General features: G+C 39.8%; 1 protein-coding gene across 1 annotated transcript in view; it reads left to right on the top strand.

The window, feature by feature from the left end:
• GABRB1 (gamma-aminobutyric acid type A receptor subunit beta1) overlaps positions 1–18,034 on the top strand; it is a 139,643-nt gene extending 121,609 nt beyond the window's left edge. The window contains exons 6-9 of the mRNA XM_086463663.1: positions 9,090–9,227; positions 9,333–9,485; positions 10,803–11,047; positions 17,687–18,034. Coding sequence (XP_086319789.1) covers positions 9,090–9,227; positions 9,333–9,485; positions 10,803–11,047; positions 17,687–18,034 — 884 coding nt within the window. The remainder of the gene's footprint in view (positions 1–9,089; positions 9,228–9,332; positions 9,486–10,802; positions 11,048–17,686) is intronic.
• Positions 18,035–18,414: the final 380 nt, after the last annotated feature.

The following is an 18,414-nucleotide window of genomic DNA, read 5'->3' as shown; positions in this document are numbered from 1 at the left end:
AAAAATATGTATGCAGAAAAAGTGTAATATATGCACAATATACATGCATTGTAAAATATATTTTCTAAAGAGTCAATATTTCATTTTCAAAAGTCAAAATAGTTGGTATTTTTATTTGAAATTAACTTTGTTTAGAAAAGTATTTTTTCATTCAATTATTCTTAATTTTCTCTGAATTAAAATTTTCATGTAGCTCAGTATTTCTACAACTGTTCATGAAGTGAAAAACTCAGCTACTTGCATAGTTAGAACAGTGAGACCACCATGAAAATTTCATTCTCATTGTCTATCTAAAAAGCCCAAGTACAGTGGCCTCATGCTTACCTCTATATTGACCTCTGAAAAATGTATGCACCTGAACTAAGTAAAATTTTAAAAGGGTTTTTACCATCTCAGACAGGGAAACACAATACTGCATAGAAACATAAGGTGTACTTGCATAAGCCATGCAGGCATAAGTAAGAAACACAACATGTCCTGATTCATCTGCAGTCTGAGTCCTGTTGAAAACACAGACCCTACTGCCTTAAACGGGAGCAGGTTTTGGCCTGACATGCTGGAGCACAAACCAGATGGACCTGGATTTCAAATGTGTTTTTCACTGAGTACAACAGCTGTATCTAAAATTGGGGGAGTCTGCATGGCAACAAAATGAGAGCACTTAGAAGTAGATCTTAATTAGTCAAATGAACTAAGTGCTCAAGGGCAAGATGTGTTTACAATACAAGCAGACAAAACTATGTACCATGCGATATTGACTGAACTAAATTAATTGAATGCTAAGCAGCTGGACCTCTGTTGCTAATGTTTACATAATGTGCTTATAAATAGTGTTGTTCTCTTTTTAACTTTGTAAAGCAACACAAGTCAGAAAGCTCTTCCAGAATTATGGCTCAGACTGGGATAGGCATCTATTGTACAGCAGCCCCAGATGAGAAAGAAAGAGGAAACGGGGGGGAGTGATATGCATCAGACTTACAAACTCTACATAAAATGTGTTCCCGACAGCACTGCAAGCAACTTACCTTACTCTGGTTTGGGTGAAGGTGTACAAGTCCTTTGAGACAGCAAAAGAGGTGAGGGTCTGCAACACTGGGCTTCCAGGAGAGGGCAGGTCTCTCTCAACATGCAGAGGTCTCATCCTGAGTCAGGCACTCCCAGCCTGTGCTGCCAGGATTAGAGTAGAAACAATTTGTGGTCTGCATTGTGCTGCTCTTAAAATGGATTTTTTTTTTGGTCCCCTCCTTATCAAATCAGAGGGGAATGAATGATAGAAGATAAAAAGAAAGAGGGGGGAAAAAAGCAAGTATACCTCACCAAAAGAAGTCAGGAAACTTTGGTTCAATTTTCTGCAGATTGAGATACAACTGGTAGCTGGTGTAAGTGTCCATTCAAAAGGAGAAGAAGAAAGGAAAAAGGAGAAAGGAGAAAGCTGAAAACAGATTCAGGAAAAAGGCATCTCAGAATGAAAGCAAGAGAAGATGACTGGGATTTCTGCCACTTGCTACTGGAAAGAAGCAAGCCCTCTCTTCCCAGCTCTGAACTCTCAAGGACAGTTGGTACCAGCAGCAAGTGAACCTGGATGCAAGGCAAGGAAACTATTGGGGTTAATCTCTTCATGCATAGCCTCTGCCCTGATCGCTATTGACTAGCCTCGAGACAAGAACATGACGCTGTGACTTCAGAACTTCACTAGTTTCAACATCACAGGAGAAGAGTATTCAGGCAAAAAAGTGAGAAACATGGAAGCAGTTGAATAAACAGATCTTCAGCAGTTGTAACTCCCAAAGTAACTAAAGTACCATTTCAAAACTTCATGCTTCAGAGCCACTCAAACTAGATTATCAAAACACTCAAACACTCATCACAAGATGAGAAACTAGCTAAAGGTCTGTAGAAACTGATGTATGACAGCTATGCTTATCAGGGCTGATCTGATAATACAAGTTGTGCACCTGGACATGTTACATGTACAATTACACAAGTATCTAGTCTGCACACGACGACAGCAGTTAGGAGCACACTTGCTGTTAAAAAAGTTCAAAAAGCAAGACCATTGCTTCTAATTTTGAGATAACATGTCATCAAAATGTCTCAAGTCCAAAGTTAAATCACTTGCACCGCTCACTAAACATTTGCATATAAGAGACCTCTGAGTTTTCAGTGATGTTTTGGCCACTAAGTTACTATGGGCAGGTTGCTTGTGGGCATGAACAAGGTTTTCTAATCACAATTTAATTTACATGAATTACACAAACTTGTGTAGAGTTAGAGGGTCTCAACATCAGGCTAAAAATCATCACTCCGATGATGAAGTATAAATATGAGTTTTAAAGGTGAAAGACACGAGATGGTCAATCAGGCTGCAGTGGGACATGTCAGACCCTTAACTGCTGTATGTCTCAGATCAAATGTCTGTCTCACCTGTCATCTTGTCTGACAGTGGCCAGCAGCACATCTGTGAAGCTAGATATTCACACCTATGAAGCTAGAACAGAGTATAGGATATACATGTTGATATTTCCCCAGTAAACTCCTCCAGTAAGTGTTCTGCACTTCGCTACCTCAAGTCAGAAATGGTATAGTTGTGTTTAATAACCTGCATAGCTTCTGAACAAGCATAAACTTCTGACACTTATGACACCTTGTGCAATGAGTTCTGCAGTTTATCTGTATTTTGTATTTCACTTTATTTCTTTCAAACTAGCCACTAGAAATACAATTCATTGCTTTCTTGGTCTGAAAGTGTGAGGGACTGATAATAATCATGTCCTGTTCAAGCTCACCGTGTTAACTTAGGATCTTATAGACTTTTGTCATAACACTCCCTCAGCCACCTTACCTCCAGGATGAAGAATCATGACTCAGTCAGTCCTTCCTTCGATGGAAGCAAGTCTCTCCTTAATCATCTCCATAGCCCTTCTTTGTAGCCAAGTGAGTACAGCTGTTTTCGGGAAAGACAGAAAACTGCATATGATAGTCAAGAAATAGCACAACATGAGTTGGAAAGCCTATGAAAATGCAAACAGTGAGGTTTGCATTTACTCTCCTGTCCTAATAATTCCTTGGTTTGTTTTCTTATGTCTAACGCAATGAAACTCTTACTAGTGAACAAGAAAAAAAACCCAAAACAGTATGCCTTATAAGAGGTACTCTTGTGCATGAAAGCTATACTAGATAAAATATATTAATGTGTATTTCTTATTGTACACTGCATCATATTTATTTTAGGCTCAGTAGGTCCTTTGACATTGCTGGCATAATCCAGTAGGAGACAAATGAATCGGTAAAGTATTTTCAGTACAAGTCTGACTGTTTATCCAGAAACCTTCAAAGTTTCTGTCTATTAGGACTACAGTGATACTGAGAAGTCCCGCTGTGTTAGCCATTAAAGAGATATTAAGCAAAATCAAACAACTCCTCTCCTAAAGGACTTTCAACCTTTTGTCAAGTCTGACTAGCAAATGAGATTTAAAAAGTTAGAGGGGCAAAAAATGATAAGAAGTAACAATGAACCAATATTAAAGATGCTTGCACAGTAAGGCAAGGTTATAATTCACTCTCTGAACTAGATTAGGGTGTTGCAAGAGAGGCTTTATGCTGTAATAACATTTATTTTCTTCTTCTAATAGATAGGAAGTGATGTCTCCAACCGGGATGGAACAGATTGCCCCATATGTTAAATTTACATTTATTTGAGAAACCTTCTTAAATAGCTGACAGTTTGTAGTACTCCAGCACTCTAACCAAGTTGTCATTTGGGTCAGTAGTGCTTAGGCTAAATTCTGATTTCTATCCCCAGTTACATCTGCCATCTACCTATAGAAAGTATTTCTTAGGGAAAAAAAAAAGTCACTTATAGATATGAACACCCACTCAAACACAGGTGACACGGAGCCCTTTCAAGCAATTCTGTCACCATGATGTTAACTAGTGACATTGTTTTCCAAAACACAGCTTCAGACCTGCAGTGCCCATTCACATGTTGGTTTTAAGTTGAAATTGTGCAATAAATTTACCACTGTATGGACCACCTTGGTGGTCTTCATCTTCCTGTTTGAGTACAGGAGGCATAGGAATAATAACTGTGTGAAACAAGAAAAATTATATTGTACGAATACATTCAGCAATGAAGGCTAAGTTGTTAGGAAAGGGATGATCCAATAATGATTGAAAAGGGTTGGGTTCCAGTCTCATGTCCTTATACTGAATCAAATGGTTTGAGGCACAAAGAGTGGAAATATTCTTTTGAAATGCCCTATTTAGACTCAGATCCCTAAGGCAGAGACCCTGTTGCTGGGTGTTTGGCAACTGCCTACCCTGGAGAAGCAGAAGGAAAATGAGGGTCCGTTTGGACATCTCTGTGAAATTGGTAATAATAGTAGAACCATGACTGTATTTGTTAAGTTAATGTAATACAGATCTTTATTTATCCCAGAGGCATTTGAGATGGTAAGTATTGCAGTGGAAGATAAAACAGCCTAGTGGCATTAACATCTAATACACTGTTAACCTTGGTTGTATCACAAGGTCAGCAACATTTCTAAAACATTTTTTCCTGTGAACAGCAAGATTTACACATAACCTATTTCTTGTTGTGCTTGAATCTAGTTAGTTTTTAGATCTGTGGTACTTCTCCCTAAGTAGTGTTCTCACTTAAACTTTGAGCTGCAGCAAAAAAAAAAAAAAAAAAAAAAGTGTTGGCACATCAAGGACTATATTATAATTTCTAGACATTATATTCTAGGAAGCAGAAGTTTAATATCTTTAGCTCGGCAATTAAACATATTTTAATGGCTTTGAACCTGGAAAAGAATCTAGCAAGCAAACAAAGGCTTAAATAGATCAAATCATTTTCATGGGAACTTTATTAATTAAAAAAAAATACTCTTAGCGATCACTTAATATTCAGGTCAACAAAATCACGTGCAGAAATCCTAGGAAAATTATTTGATTACGTGGGCCAGACTGCTCGGGATGTCAGCCCCGAGGCCAGGCCGTGTTTGCTCCGCGGACACCGAGCCAGCGGGTTCAAGTCCTGACGCACGCCCCGCCCGCAGTCCCCGCGCTGAGCGGCTGGGCGCACACCACCACCCCAAACCCGGCCCCCCTGGGGCGCGCACCAACCGCCGCCACGGCCGAAGCCCGCAGCAGCCGCAGCCCGCAGCAGCCGCAACCCCCGCCGGCCCGCGCGGCCCGGCGCGGCGGGCAGAGCCGTCGCGGAGCGCGGGCGCCCCCCCGTGGCCTCCAGGTGGGGGGACAGGCCGGGCCGGGTCGCGGGGGCCCCACGCCTGGCCTCTACCCCTGGAGGCGGCGGTGGGCGCCTTGAGAGCCTGTTCTGCTTTTTAGGGAACGGGCATGGCCGAATGAGCTCAGCTCACGTTGAGAAATCGGTTACATGTCAGTAATGTCGTGGTCTTATGCGTTTGGGGAAATAGTTCCAGACTTCTGCAGTTAAAGTTGCTACCAGTCTTGGCAGCTGTTACGAACATAATTGAAATATTTCAGGTTCCAAATACTTGACTTCTATGAAACTTGTATTCAGACATCACCATCCAGCTACAGGTACCACTCTCTCTGCCACAAAAGCAGAGGCATCCCTTTAAAGCAGTGACATGGATACCTACGCAGAGGGAAAAGGATCACATGGAAAAAAGCTGCCAAGGGAACACCTGGGTAGCACAGATAAGTTCAGCGAACAAATCAGTGTGTTGGAGCTGGCCAGTGCACAGACTAGACCCACTTTTCTATCACTGAACTAGCTTTTCTTCCATTGTAAATGTTAAAGGCATATGCTGCCAGAAAATGAGGGTTTATCATCGCCTGCTAGCCAGAAGCTCGCGCTGCTCCACACTGAACATCACAATTTTCATCACCATGGCTCCTCACTTGAAGGCACTACCCACTTCAAAGAGGAGGACTGATCTGTCCTCTGCCAACTCTGTTCAGAGCTGAGATCAGTTCAATTCTTTAAACTGCAGCCAGCTGTGCTCCTCTTGAGTTTGCTAGTTTGGAAAGCAAAAATCAATGTCAACACCTATAGAGCATGGGGGCTTCCAAGCCCTGCACCCATGAGTCAGCAACAGCCATGAAAGCAACACCTCTCACACACCCAGAACAACGTGCAAAGCACATAATGAAAGGCATCACACAACCAAAATCTTATCATGTCAGGGAATGGACTGCCTGTGGAGAATTTACACCTTCTTAGTGTCTAGCAGAGTTATTACAATGACTGTCAAGGAAATCATGATTGTACCCAGGTTCTCTCTATACAAAACTACAGGAAGATGTTCCTGCTCAAGTACTTTCCTAATAAGAGAGCTAACTAATGTGAATGCTCCTGATTGAAAAACATCACTATCCCTTTCTCATAAGTGCCCCCTGCTTTAACCAAAGTAAATTCAAGGAAAAAATCGGCATATTAGAAACAGCAGTAGCTCACACTAGATCCGTTTTTTGTAGTATTTGACAGTCTTTTTTTAAGTTTGTACAGGTTAAAGACATGGCCTGCCAGCAGTGATGGCTTGTCATCAGGTGAAATCTTCCATGCAAGGTTCTTGCTTTTGGTCAATTCACTTTATAACCTTGTTGTTCTACTTTTCATTTAGTAGCCAAAGTCACAGAAACCTTTCTAAGACTAGTGAAAAACACATTTGCCTACATTGCAAAACTCCTGTAATCTGTTTTTGCAAAGGTCCAGCATCACCACACACTGTACTAAGAAACACGCTGCGATCCTTTTGCAGGAAGTTGTGCCTGTTTTCTTTTTGAAATCTGCCCTGTGATATCCCAGTTGTTTATTTGGTACCTTTGTGGTTTTAACTAAATCTAAAATAATTCATCTTTAGGGAAGGGCGTTTTATCTGCAGTAAGGTGCCCAAACTATTCCCTTTTGCCCAGAAGGCAGAGGAACTGCAGAGAGGCTGGCAAAGATTGCCTAAGGAGACAGCAAATAAAGTCAGGACTGGCTGGGCACTGGAGACAGATCCTTTCTCTGCCCTGGGTCCCAGCATGTACCAGCCAAAGAACAAGCACAATCAGAGCAAAATTGGAGGGAGAAGTGTGGAAAGGGCCCCAGGTGGTGATGGCATGGAACAGAAGAATCAGATTCACCATTTTCTTCCAAACCCTGAAGCAGAATAGAATTCTCTTGTCTAAACCTTCACCTGTGACTTTGCAGCAAGTACCTGTGCAACATCTAGGTAGTGCTGCACCTTTCTTTTTTGTTCTAGCCCCTAAAGACAAAGAAATAGCTATGAGTGTTACCTCACGTAGAGGATATCTGTGTGGTACTGAGCCTACACATAATCAATACCCTTTCAGAATGAGATGACAGTTTACTATTTCCTCTGTTTTGCTCCATCTTTTCTAGAAAGATAAAACATTCAAGAGATATTTTATAATACAGATTTGCAAGAAAATGAAGTTAACACTTCACTGGCAAACTTAGTCTTGACCTTTTAAACAGCAGTCTTCATTCCCTCCTTCAATCATTCTGTATTACACCCCACATGTGGCTTATGTTGGCCCCCTGGTTTGTGTGAAAAGCCTTTAAAGCAGCTACTGAAGTTCCACTACCAAGCAGTTACCTTGTCCTTTTGCAGTTAAAAGGTGTTGGAAGGAATGTAAATCAGCCATGCAGAGAGCCCTGTGTGACAGCCCTGAGACAGTTCATTTCCAAAAATTAGCCTAAGTAATGGGAAGCACAGTTTTAGGCAAATAGCAGCTATCCATATTACACAGATTAGTATGGTTTCGGGAGAAATTCAGATAGTTACCAAACCGTAGCGCTGAGCAGTTCACAAATAAGATATGTGAACCCTAAACCTTGTTCAACCCATCGCTGTGTGTTTGCATCAAAAAATAGCTATTCAATAAGTGCAGACTTTCCAAGCAGCAAGTTGAGCTGGGCAGCAAGTAGTGAGAGCCCCTCTGATTGTCACCAGGTAAACTATGGATCCGTTCTACGTGTGGTCAGCCTTCCAGACATGAGAATATTACCAGGCACTATCATAGGAAAAAACATCTCGAGACTAATTCCCCTAGCTAGAACTTGCATTACTGGTGCACATGAAAGGATAAGTTGCTGTACAAGCTGCTGATGCTATGGCTGGTTCAGCTGGCAAAACTACTGTCAACTTTTCTAAAGCTTTGAGTTCAAACACATGTTTTTATTTGATCTGTGTTATAAACCTGCTATAAACCTGACTGAATCTAATACCTGAAGGAAAAGTATAAAAATAGATGAGATGTTGTTCTTTCCTTTGGTAGATATCTGGAGAAAGTAGTAAAATGCAGTAAATTGGAACCAGTTTAAATATTAGTTCAAAAATGTCATTAATTGTGAGATTTTTTTTTTTTGAAACTCAGTCACTTTTGAGTTTAATCAAAATGTTTTTGAAAATGGTAACAATAATGTTAACATTCCCAGTGCTAGAATGGCAAATTAATTTTTAATTAAATGATAAATAATCAACATTGCTGTTAAAAGGGAAGAGAAGAAATGTGCTAGTCTTGAAGTCGTTAGGAAATAGTTCTGTGATAACAGAAGATCAAAGATGGAATGGTCTAATTAAAGTATAAAATTCTGCATGAATATCAAAGAGATACCTACAGCTGACTGACATTGTCAGGTAATAGTACAAGCACCCGAATTCTTCTAGAATCCTCTTTGCCTCCACTGGCATTTTTTGTCACAGCCTGCATAGGAAATCAAATGCAAAGCTGGAAACTGAACCTGGTTTTACTGTCAGAGCTCCTCCTAGAAAGTTTAAAAGTTTTGCTGATATTATATCAGTCTGTTGGTAAACTGAGCAACTCAAGCTTGAACAAAAAGTAGTTGTATTAAATCTAGCTAAAAACTGTTCTTTAAATTCTGTCCTTGTTTTCTGTCTTCTCCCTTTCCACACCTAGAAACTTCCCCTGGGTACAGAGGAGGCTATGTGGCTTCTGTATAACAGAAACGTCACACAACAGAAGGCTGAATTCCTGATTAACTGCAGCTCTTTCCAGTTTAACTGCAACTATTTAAGGCAAGTAATAAAACAGAAAGAAAAATCAATAATCAAATTGTGCCTCTGTTTCAGATGGATACACTACTGATGATATTGAATTTTACTGGAATGGAGGAGAGTCGGCAGTAACGGGAGTTAATAATATCGAGCTCCCACAATTTTCTATTGTTGATTACAAGATGGTATCAAAGAGAGTGGAATTTACAACAGGTAAGCACTGGCTAATTAAAAAAATCTCCCCACTCTTCCCAACATGGAAATATCAGTGTCTAACTTACGTCAGGCATTAGTCATATAATGAATTCTTTCTTTCAGGAGCGTATCCTCGATTATCACTTAGCTTCCGGCTTAAAAGAAATATTGGATATTTCATTTTGCAAACCTATATGCCTTCCACGCTGATCACAATTCTGTCGTGGGTATCTTTTTGGATCAATTATGATGCCTCCGCAGCTAGAGTTGCTCTAGGTAATGTCTTTTCAAAATCACTGAACTACATAAATACTTGTTGCCTTTGAATACAGGAGCACCAAATCCATGCGGCTGATTGCAGCATCATTAATCATGATCTTACACGTGCAGCGTAGGGTCTTCGTTGTCAGGAAGGCAGGCGCCACCTTGCCTATACCTGGAGTTCTTACTCTACAGTTAGCTTGGGATCCTGACTGACTTCCAGTTGCCATAATGGTCTTAGGATCAGACCAGAAGTATCTTGCTTCCAAACTGAAGCATAAATGTCTAATTCAGGTATCTAAGGGTATCTACGCTGTGTTGCATCAACAGTTCATTGACATTAAAAAGCATCCTCTCAGACCAGATGTGTAGCTGGAATGAATACACATGATCCTACTGACATCAGTGGAGACATACCAGCTTACACCAAACAAGCATATTTTACCTTCATAGTTATTTCCCATACCTCATTCCTTCCTACAAGTTTCCTTAAGAACCAAGATCTTCCACCACTATCTGTGCTTTAAGGCAGGTATGCTTTTCAGATGCTAATGCCAGAAAGCTGTTTTGTCCCACCTCTCTGTAAATTCAACTCATTGCACCTGTTCCTAGAGCTATTATCTAGACTCATTAATGACTTGTGATTAAAGCAGACTAAAAAATAATTTGTTCCAGCTAAAACAAAGCAAAAAAAAAAAAAAAAAAAAAAAAAAAGAAAGAATCATGCAGTGATGGGTAACACAATAACACAATGAGATGGAAATGCTTTACTTGCAAGCACCCCTTTAGCAGGAAAATCTGGTTTGGAACAAGCATGTACATGACTTTATTTTCATCAAAGACCACCAATTCATTGTAAAGCTTCCCTTTCTCCTTTCGATCCTCAGTTTTCAGTCAAAAGCTAGATACTTATTCCAGTTTCCCAGAGCAATGCAAGCCACCCTGTGGGGTCAAGCAGGGCTGCTGCTGTAAATAGAGCAAGAAGCAAGAGTGATCAACTCTTTGCTATCCAGGTCAGCTAACACCACATTGCCCAGCGGAGTTACTGTAAAAATTAAGGCAAGATGTACCAAGATAGCCTGGTCTTTTGAAGTCTATTTTGTTCACACTCTGTTGCATGGAAAGCCAAGGAAGGTGCTATCAGGAGGCCTGCTAGGATATCTTCCTTTCCAGTCTTGCAAAATACATTCCCTTGGCTGTTAAGAATCTGATCACATAATTAAGTCATCTGCATGAGAAGTCCATGGTAGCTGGGCAATGCTGCCATTATGTCTTTCACGCTCAAATCTCTTCCCCTGTCTTGTTAGTCAATGTCTTTTTTTCCTTTTGCAGGAATCACGACTGTGCTGACCATGACCACCATCAGCACCCACCTCAGGGAGACCTTGCCAAAGATTCCATACGTCAAGGCAATAGATATTTATCTGATGGGATGCTTTGTGTTTGTGTTCCTGGCCTTGCTGGAATATGCCTTTGTAAACTACATATTCTTTGGGAAAGGACCCCAACGTCAAAAAAAGGCAGCAGTCAGGGCAGGACATGCTATGGGCAAGAAGAGCAGATTGGAAACAAATAGAGTCCAGGTAAAATTCAAGCTACCTTTTCAAACATTATTTCTGCTGTGAAAATGTTGATGTATATGATACTAGAGATAACTGCAGTTTGAACATAACACGGAAAAGCATTTAAAATATGATTTTTCTCTAGACAATCTTAAGGAGATTACAGCAACATATGGTTTGTTCCATCTTCAACTGAAAACAAAGTAAGAAACTGCAGAAAACACAAATGAATATTCAGAAAAGCATTTCTTTGCAGCACAGAATACAAGGAGTACAAGCAGTTAAATATTTACCATTTCAACTGTATCTTTGCTATAGAAGGTGGTATAGAAGAAATGTTCATTATATAGTTCCTCTTTACACACAGAAACATCACCAAAAATAGAAAGACAGACACTGTTGCTTCAGTGAGTCTTGAATGAAGCCCACACTACTGAGCTTCCAGGAACGTAAAGAGGTTGCTGCTAGGTTATAACAGCTTTCACAGATGTCAGGATTTTTCCCTCAGACTAAATTCAAGCAGACCACAGCTACATCTTCTTGAAAAAACAAGCCAGACAAACTCCAGGAAGTAATACTATGGACAATTTTTTGAGGGGGAAAAGTTTAATTTAGCAGTACGTCACTGAGCACTTGCAAACTTCTATAAACCTATTCTTCTTTTTCCCACTTTTTCAGAAATAAATACTTCCCTCAGGTGTGTTTGGCCCAGTCTGACTCACAGAAAGATACATATCCTAATGAGCCAAAAATTTTTTTTGTTCTTCGCTTTTCTTACAATATGTTACATCTGAGTATTAACGAGATCTTACCCAGGCTGTCCTATAAAATTCTGTACTGTTGTGACCTGAGGTGATAAAATTTGGACAAAACTATATTTGAGCCTTCTGTTCAGCTTGAAGAATGAGACCAACACATAAAACTCTAACAGGTAAGACTTTAGCTCAATAGATGGTCACAGTTTCACATACATGTTAGGAAATGCATTTCAGAAACTATGATATTTTATTAGTTCTAGAGTTGGATGTCTTGTGTCCCAGCAGCCACACAGCTACAGCTAAGCATGATCAACAGAGTTGTCATGTCCTCAGTCTCAGTGAACGCATGAGTCTGTTAAAAGTCCTCACCCACATTCACCTCCTGTCCCAATGTGTAGGAGCTGCTTTGTTACAGTGGATGCACAAAATCAGTTCAGGCTTGCAGCAGTCTCCAAGGTCCCACAAAGTATTGTGCTCCACAGAGCAGAGGAGATAAGCTACCCCGTTATGGATTGTGGTGCACAGACACTGTCTATCTATTTCTATGGAAGATAAGGAAGGGAAAAAAAAACCACAACAAAACCCATAAACTCTAACCAGCCACCTCAACAGCTCCTGAGATAACCCAGCCTAGGTGAGAAGCACAGCAAGGGATCATGATGAAGAGGGAAGCAACACTTCTTCAGAGCTCAGCCTTGGCTACATGGGCCCCAGTGCACTGAACTGAGTAAAGGATGAGAAAGCATAAAGGCTAAGAGCGCAGGTAAGCTCTTTTTCCTACATATTTGAAGTGTCTGTTTAACAAACAAAAAGCCCTAACTCATGACAAAAAGCTTTTGTCTAAATGTTCCACTGGCAAAGATTACACTGGTCTCAGAATGGGATGGAAAGTATTTACAACCACACTTGAACTTTTCAGAGCACTACATGAACACACTAGTATTTTTCTGACGGAAAATGGAAGGCATATATGCTTTGTACCAGGATTTGTGTTTACACTTTAGCCTGCAATTCCATCCTGAGACTGAGAATGCTTTAAATGAACAGACTGCTTTCTGCCTGTACAGTGCAGGTTTGTGATTTTAGATCACAAACACATAGACACACGCATGAGAATGGATATCAACGGATATCCATTAGACCTATAGCCAATAGAAGGTATGTAACAGTGCTTCCTCTCTTTGTGCCAGGTGAAGATATTGCTCGTTCCCATCTGACATACAATTCCCACAACTAAGAGAGTTCAAATTCCTTTCCCAGGTAACAAAAGCGCTAGACATGTGAGCAACACTCAGCAAAGTGGCTGTGATATTAACACAGTATAGAGAAGATGAATTGGAAAATGAGACCATACTGCTGTTTCATAGATGGCTGTTCCTTGCTCTATAGACTGAAGAAGGTGGAAATAAAGCCTCTCCGGTTCCACAATTTATGCCATTTTAAATTTTAATATGAAAAAAATATTGATTTGTAGTGAACAACCTTTCTGCTGCTCTGAATAAAGCATAAAGACTGTTTATATCTCTTTGTCCATTTGTTGAAGCTAGAAGTCATTGAGGAAACCACCATAATCATGGATAAATAAGACAAACCATCTAGCAAGAAAATATTTAGATAGTCCATGCATGCAACTGCTTCTGTTTCCACAGACAATTATAATGTGAATTATCATTATACATAAGATGTCTCTTAAGCATGAGAAAGAGGTAGGATGCAATCATATTATGAGTGGGAAAGGGCCTGAGCCATCAAGGGGCTCATAAATGGCAACACAAGGCAGATGATAGATGGTCTCTTGCTCCCCAGTTCTTCACAGCACCAGACCTTCCTTTCGAACCTTCTGTGAACCACAAAACACCTGGGATGGGAAGCCGGAGACCAGCCACAGGCTCCAAGAAAAATGTACAATTTTCCAGTACAGAGGCTACTGGAAGGAGAAAACGGAGGAAGCATGTAACTACACAACTAGCTCAACCTTCAAGTAAACCCACACCTGAATAAGTGTATCACTACTGAGAATAACCTGTTTCTTTGCAGATCAGATAAAGATAACGCTACTCCATTTGTCCCAATGAGCTGGCTTGTACAAGTAACATGGCCCTGAGTCTTTCATCTTTAAGAGAAAGAAAAGATGTTTTTGTACTGAGACAAAACAAAAGTTCTTCCCTTTTGTGTCCCAACAGTTAATGTAAAAAAAAGTAGGCAGGTAAAAACCCATTCCAGACAGCACTAAGTATTTGAGACCCATCCTCTGTCAAGGAATGCCAACATGCCCTTCCCCTAGAGCTAACTGGCTACACTTTATGTGGTCAATATAGGACTGCTGTTTTGGGGTTCTTTTTATTCCTTTAATGAATTTACACTTACAATATTGTTTGATGCTCCTAAGCAGGAAACTAATTTTCTAAGTAATTATTATTTCTTATTATGATGTTTCCTGAGCACACATCAAGGCTTTTCCATCACTGATGAAGATTCATATATTTGTACCTGTGCTGATTTAGGCTTTAGGTAGTTTCAATGAAAATGAAGAATTAAAAATCTATAAACTCAATATAGATGCACACCCAATATAGACACAAATGTCATTACAAGAAGCATCACCACGTACATGCATCTGAAGAATATTTAAACTTAGATAATTACACCAGATGACTAACACAATGTCAGCTTTAGATTCTTTGACATCCTCCTTATGTATTCTTCATATCTTCAAAAGACAAAAAAGCAACCCAATTCTTCAGCTTTCTACAACTGTAGGCAAAATTTATGCATTGTACAAAGAAGGCAAAGTGTATATGTTCATGCAAACACACATTCAGGTTCAGAATATCTGTTAAGCAAGAAATCCTGTTTTCATTTGAGAAATGGTTCGTTTATGTAATCAAATTTAGGGTATTCCAGTTAAAGAACAACAAAGTGGTAACTGAAAGAATAAATGTGCTACATTTGATCAAGGAAGAACTACTCTGGGCTTGATATAGCTCATCTTTCCTACCTAAGGAGGGGACTGAGATAGTCTACTCCTAAGCAGGCAGGCAGCTAGTGGGCCAAAAAAATGAGTAGATGGAGACTTGCATCTTCCATTCCCGTTTTTGTCATGCCATCTGATGCAAATGTGTCAAAGACTGTGCACAACTGCAGTACATACCTGATGTGGGGAAAGAGCCTCATCACTGAGACATGGGTGGAGTGAGCTAAAGCCTGCTGGCTGTTTCTGATGCACAGGCTTCCTCCAGCACAGCACCAAGAGCAAGCACCAGGTAACCTCATCGTAATTAAGGAAGAAAAGATTTAAAGACAGAAAATTTACAGTTTTTACTATGCGCACATTTGCTGTTAATTCATTCTAATGTTAACATAAAACTAATAACAAGTCTCTTTTGGGGATCCCTTAACAATTGGTACATTTTCCTATGGGAATATGTAAAATTTCCATGCTTCAGTAACAAAACCTCAGCTGCAAAAGTTTTAAGGATATTTTGGAGTGAACTTCAATAAGTTCAGAAAGTGTTTTTAACAATGTGGGAAATAAACTATTAGTCCAGCTTCATGTTGTGCAAGCAGAGAATGTGACCCAGGTACATAAGAAGAGCTTTCATACTTCTCTGAGCTAATTTATTCAAGATCAGTGTAAGGCCCTTTGCTCTGAATTGCAAAGACTGCAATTCAAAGACTTCATTACTTCATGATGTATACAAATCATCCTGCCTAAAATGATTTAAATAAAACTAATTTTAAGATATAAGAGGTTCGTTCATAACACTTAAAGCTAGAATTCATATGCTGCTTGGCTTATAATAAACTGTCAGGGCATATTAGTTTAAGAAACATCTCTATGAATCACTTTAGATTGTGGGCAGTTATGAATTGTCTTCACAAAAGAGAAGCCATAATAACTGCTTAATGATGCCTGCACTACTGTTAGTACTATTATAATGCTAAAGTCAATTAGCTTAAACATCAGATTATGTAATCAAAGACAGCTCAAAGAGCTATTTCATAAAAGCAGGAAGAAAAAAGACAACTCTGAGACCATTGCTTTTTCCACAGAAAACATCAGAACTTAGGAGAGTAGGAAGCCCTAGCTTAGATCTTCCTTCTGCTTAAATTCAAATACATTTTAGGTAAAGTATAAACTGGGTAGCCCATATCTTAAGTAAAGATTGCAAACACCATGCTGGTTTGTGACAAGCTGGCCTGTCTAACCTAGAATATGGGAGCTTTTCCCACCCATTGGTGGGAAATTGGATATTCCCACTGAATGCTTATTTCAGTGTGTACATAATCAGTTGCTAAACCTGACTAGAATGTTTTCTATCTGTGACTTATTACTCCATTTAGAAGACTTTTTTTCCTCACAACTGGCTTGGGTGGCTTTTGTACAAATAGCCTCTTTACTTCTTTGTTTTCAGTTAGTAAGTGCTTAGTCTGGCACAGCTTAAACACACCAGCAGTCATCGTGCAATGTTTTCTCCTTCCAGCGATAAGAAGGAACATCTTCCACACTGCCAGGTGGAACCAAGACTTTCTCTGGCTTCCAGTTTCCTCTGCAGCAAGCCCCAGAGACTGGACTTCCCCTTGCTTGGAGTGTTTCCTTGAACAAACCTGCTGCAGATTATAATACCATTTCCTAGCTCTGCTATACCTTGCTAAAAAGGTGAAGCTCAGAGCACAAATCAAGCATTGCATATCACTAGTGCTTCACAAGACCGGATATTGCCAGCAAGTAATTTTTTTTCTTCCCTTCATATAAAGGCATCCCCAGACAGCCACAGTATAGATTGTAGTATATTTGGGGTAGGTTCAACGTCACAGTTCACAAAAAGTTTTAATACTCAAGCCTCAAGGCGAAGTCTTTGATATTTCATTTAAGTAGTCTGTGTTCTGATAGGTATTTCCCTCATATGAGCTGAAGTGGATGGTTAGCTATCTGGGAATTTGAAACATTTAGGAAATCTTTATGGAGAAGTCAGAAGTTGTCCTGGAAACACCAAAAAACTTTTCCTGAAAGAGGTTTATTACAAACATGTAGAAAACTAAAGAAGAGTAAAAAGGTAAACACCGAGTAATGCAGCCATTCATGGTTAACTACATTCATACATAAAAGGCAATTATATTAAAATATACATACATATATGTAGTTGTTCACACCAGACATGTACACATGGGTTGCAGTTTCCCGTTCCTTGCTTAGGTACTTAAAACGGTGCCCCGACTAACAGCACAAATAAAGTGACAAACATATGTGAAACAAATGCTTCTGGTACCCACATATAAAAACACAACTGAACGTGAGGGTTCATAGAGTAAAATGGATTATTCTATCTGCACATGAGCAAGTTAATGGTGTGCTGTGGCGAGTGGAGATTTCCATCTCTGCAATACAGTAATTCTCCAAAATTAATTCTCATCACAAGCAATTTTCAGTAACTGAAGTTATGTGCTCTTCATATGATAAACCCATTGCTATAAAACTGGTTTTGAAACTAACCACAGCACAGACAGCAACATTTTATTTTCACTGTGAGTACATTAAAGCATCAGGTGTCAGATCACCAGACATTAAAAACCAGTATTTCATAATGACAAAGATCTAAGTTAAAGATAAAATTAGAAGTTTTACTTTACAGGGAATGAGATAACTAACTGCATTAAAAGGTCCCAGACCAAGGACCAGGTCAGGATGGAAGGTATTTAGATGCTTAATAGCTGATTTCACACTAGTAAGGAGAGTGTATGCAGTATCTTTTCACTTTTGTCAATGCTGTACAAGTGACTGACACTGCAGCCCCAGGATCACCTCAGCAGTAGAGCCAGAAGGTCCTTGTTCATCTAGGAAACACCTTGAGCTGGGTGAGGAACTTGTCTAATTCATATTCCTTCCTTGACACAGGTGGATCCCCATGGAAATATGCTGCTTGGCCCACTTGAAATACGAAATGACATCAGCAGCTCAGATGTGTTCACGAGCCTCTGTGACTCCCAAGCCACCACATACATGTACGACAGTGCAAACCTGCAGTACAGAAGAACCACTTCCAGCAGAGACCTCTACAGTAGGAATGCTCTGGACAGGCACAGGCTTCATAAAAAAGGACGCTTACGGAGAAGGGCATCCCAGATCAAAGTCAAAATCCCCGATTTGACTGATGTTAACTCAATAGACAAGTGGTCCAGAATGGTCTTTCCCATCACATTTATTCTTTTCAATGTTGTTTACTGGCTGTATTATGTCCACTAGTTTATGCAATAACATTACCATAGACTAGCATAATTAGACTTGTTTCTTTTCCTTCTCAATTTTGTTAACTCTGAAGAACTGCAGTAACAATAATGTTACATGTTCAAGGTAAGATGCCCAGCCATTGAATACTTCTAGATTTAATCTTTAAAAAAAAAAACACAGCACAACCACAAAACTACCCAACCCACACTCAGCCTCACCTCATTCAGATCAGAATAGTACAGATCTGCTCTTAAAGAACATCTTCAGTAAAAGCGCTAAACCTTGATTTTTACAGTTTGCTCATCACCCGTGACTTTTCTGTACCCACTTTTAAGTGGAATAAAAATTAGGCCTACTGTATTTTTTAGAACATATTGGCAGCACACAGCAGCATG

The sequence above is a fragment of the Leptosomus discolor genome, chromosome 4 (assembly GCF_034619465.1).
Source record: "Leptosomus discolor isolate bLepDis1 chromosome 4, bLepDis1.hap2, whole genome shotgun sequence".
Taxonomy (NCBI): domain Eukaryota; kingdom Metazoa; phylum Chordata; class Aves; order Leptosomiformes; family Leptosomidae; genus Leptosomus; species Leptosomus discolor.
This window is presented reverse-complemented; position numbering and strand designations above follow the sequence as displayed.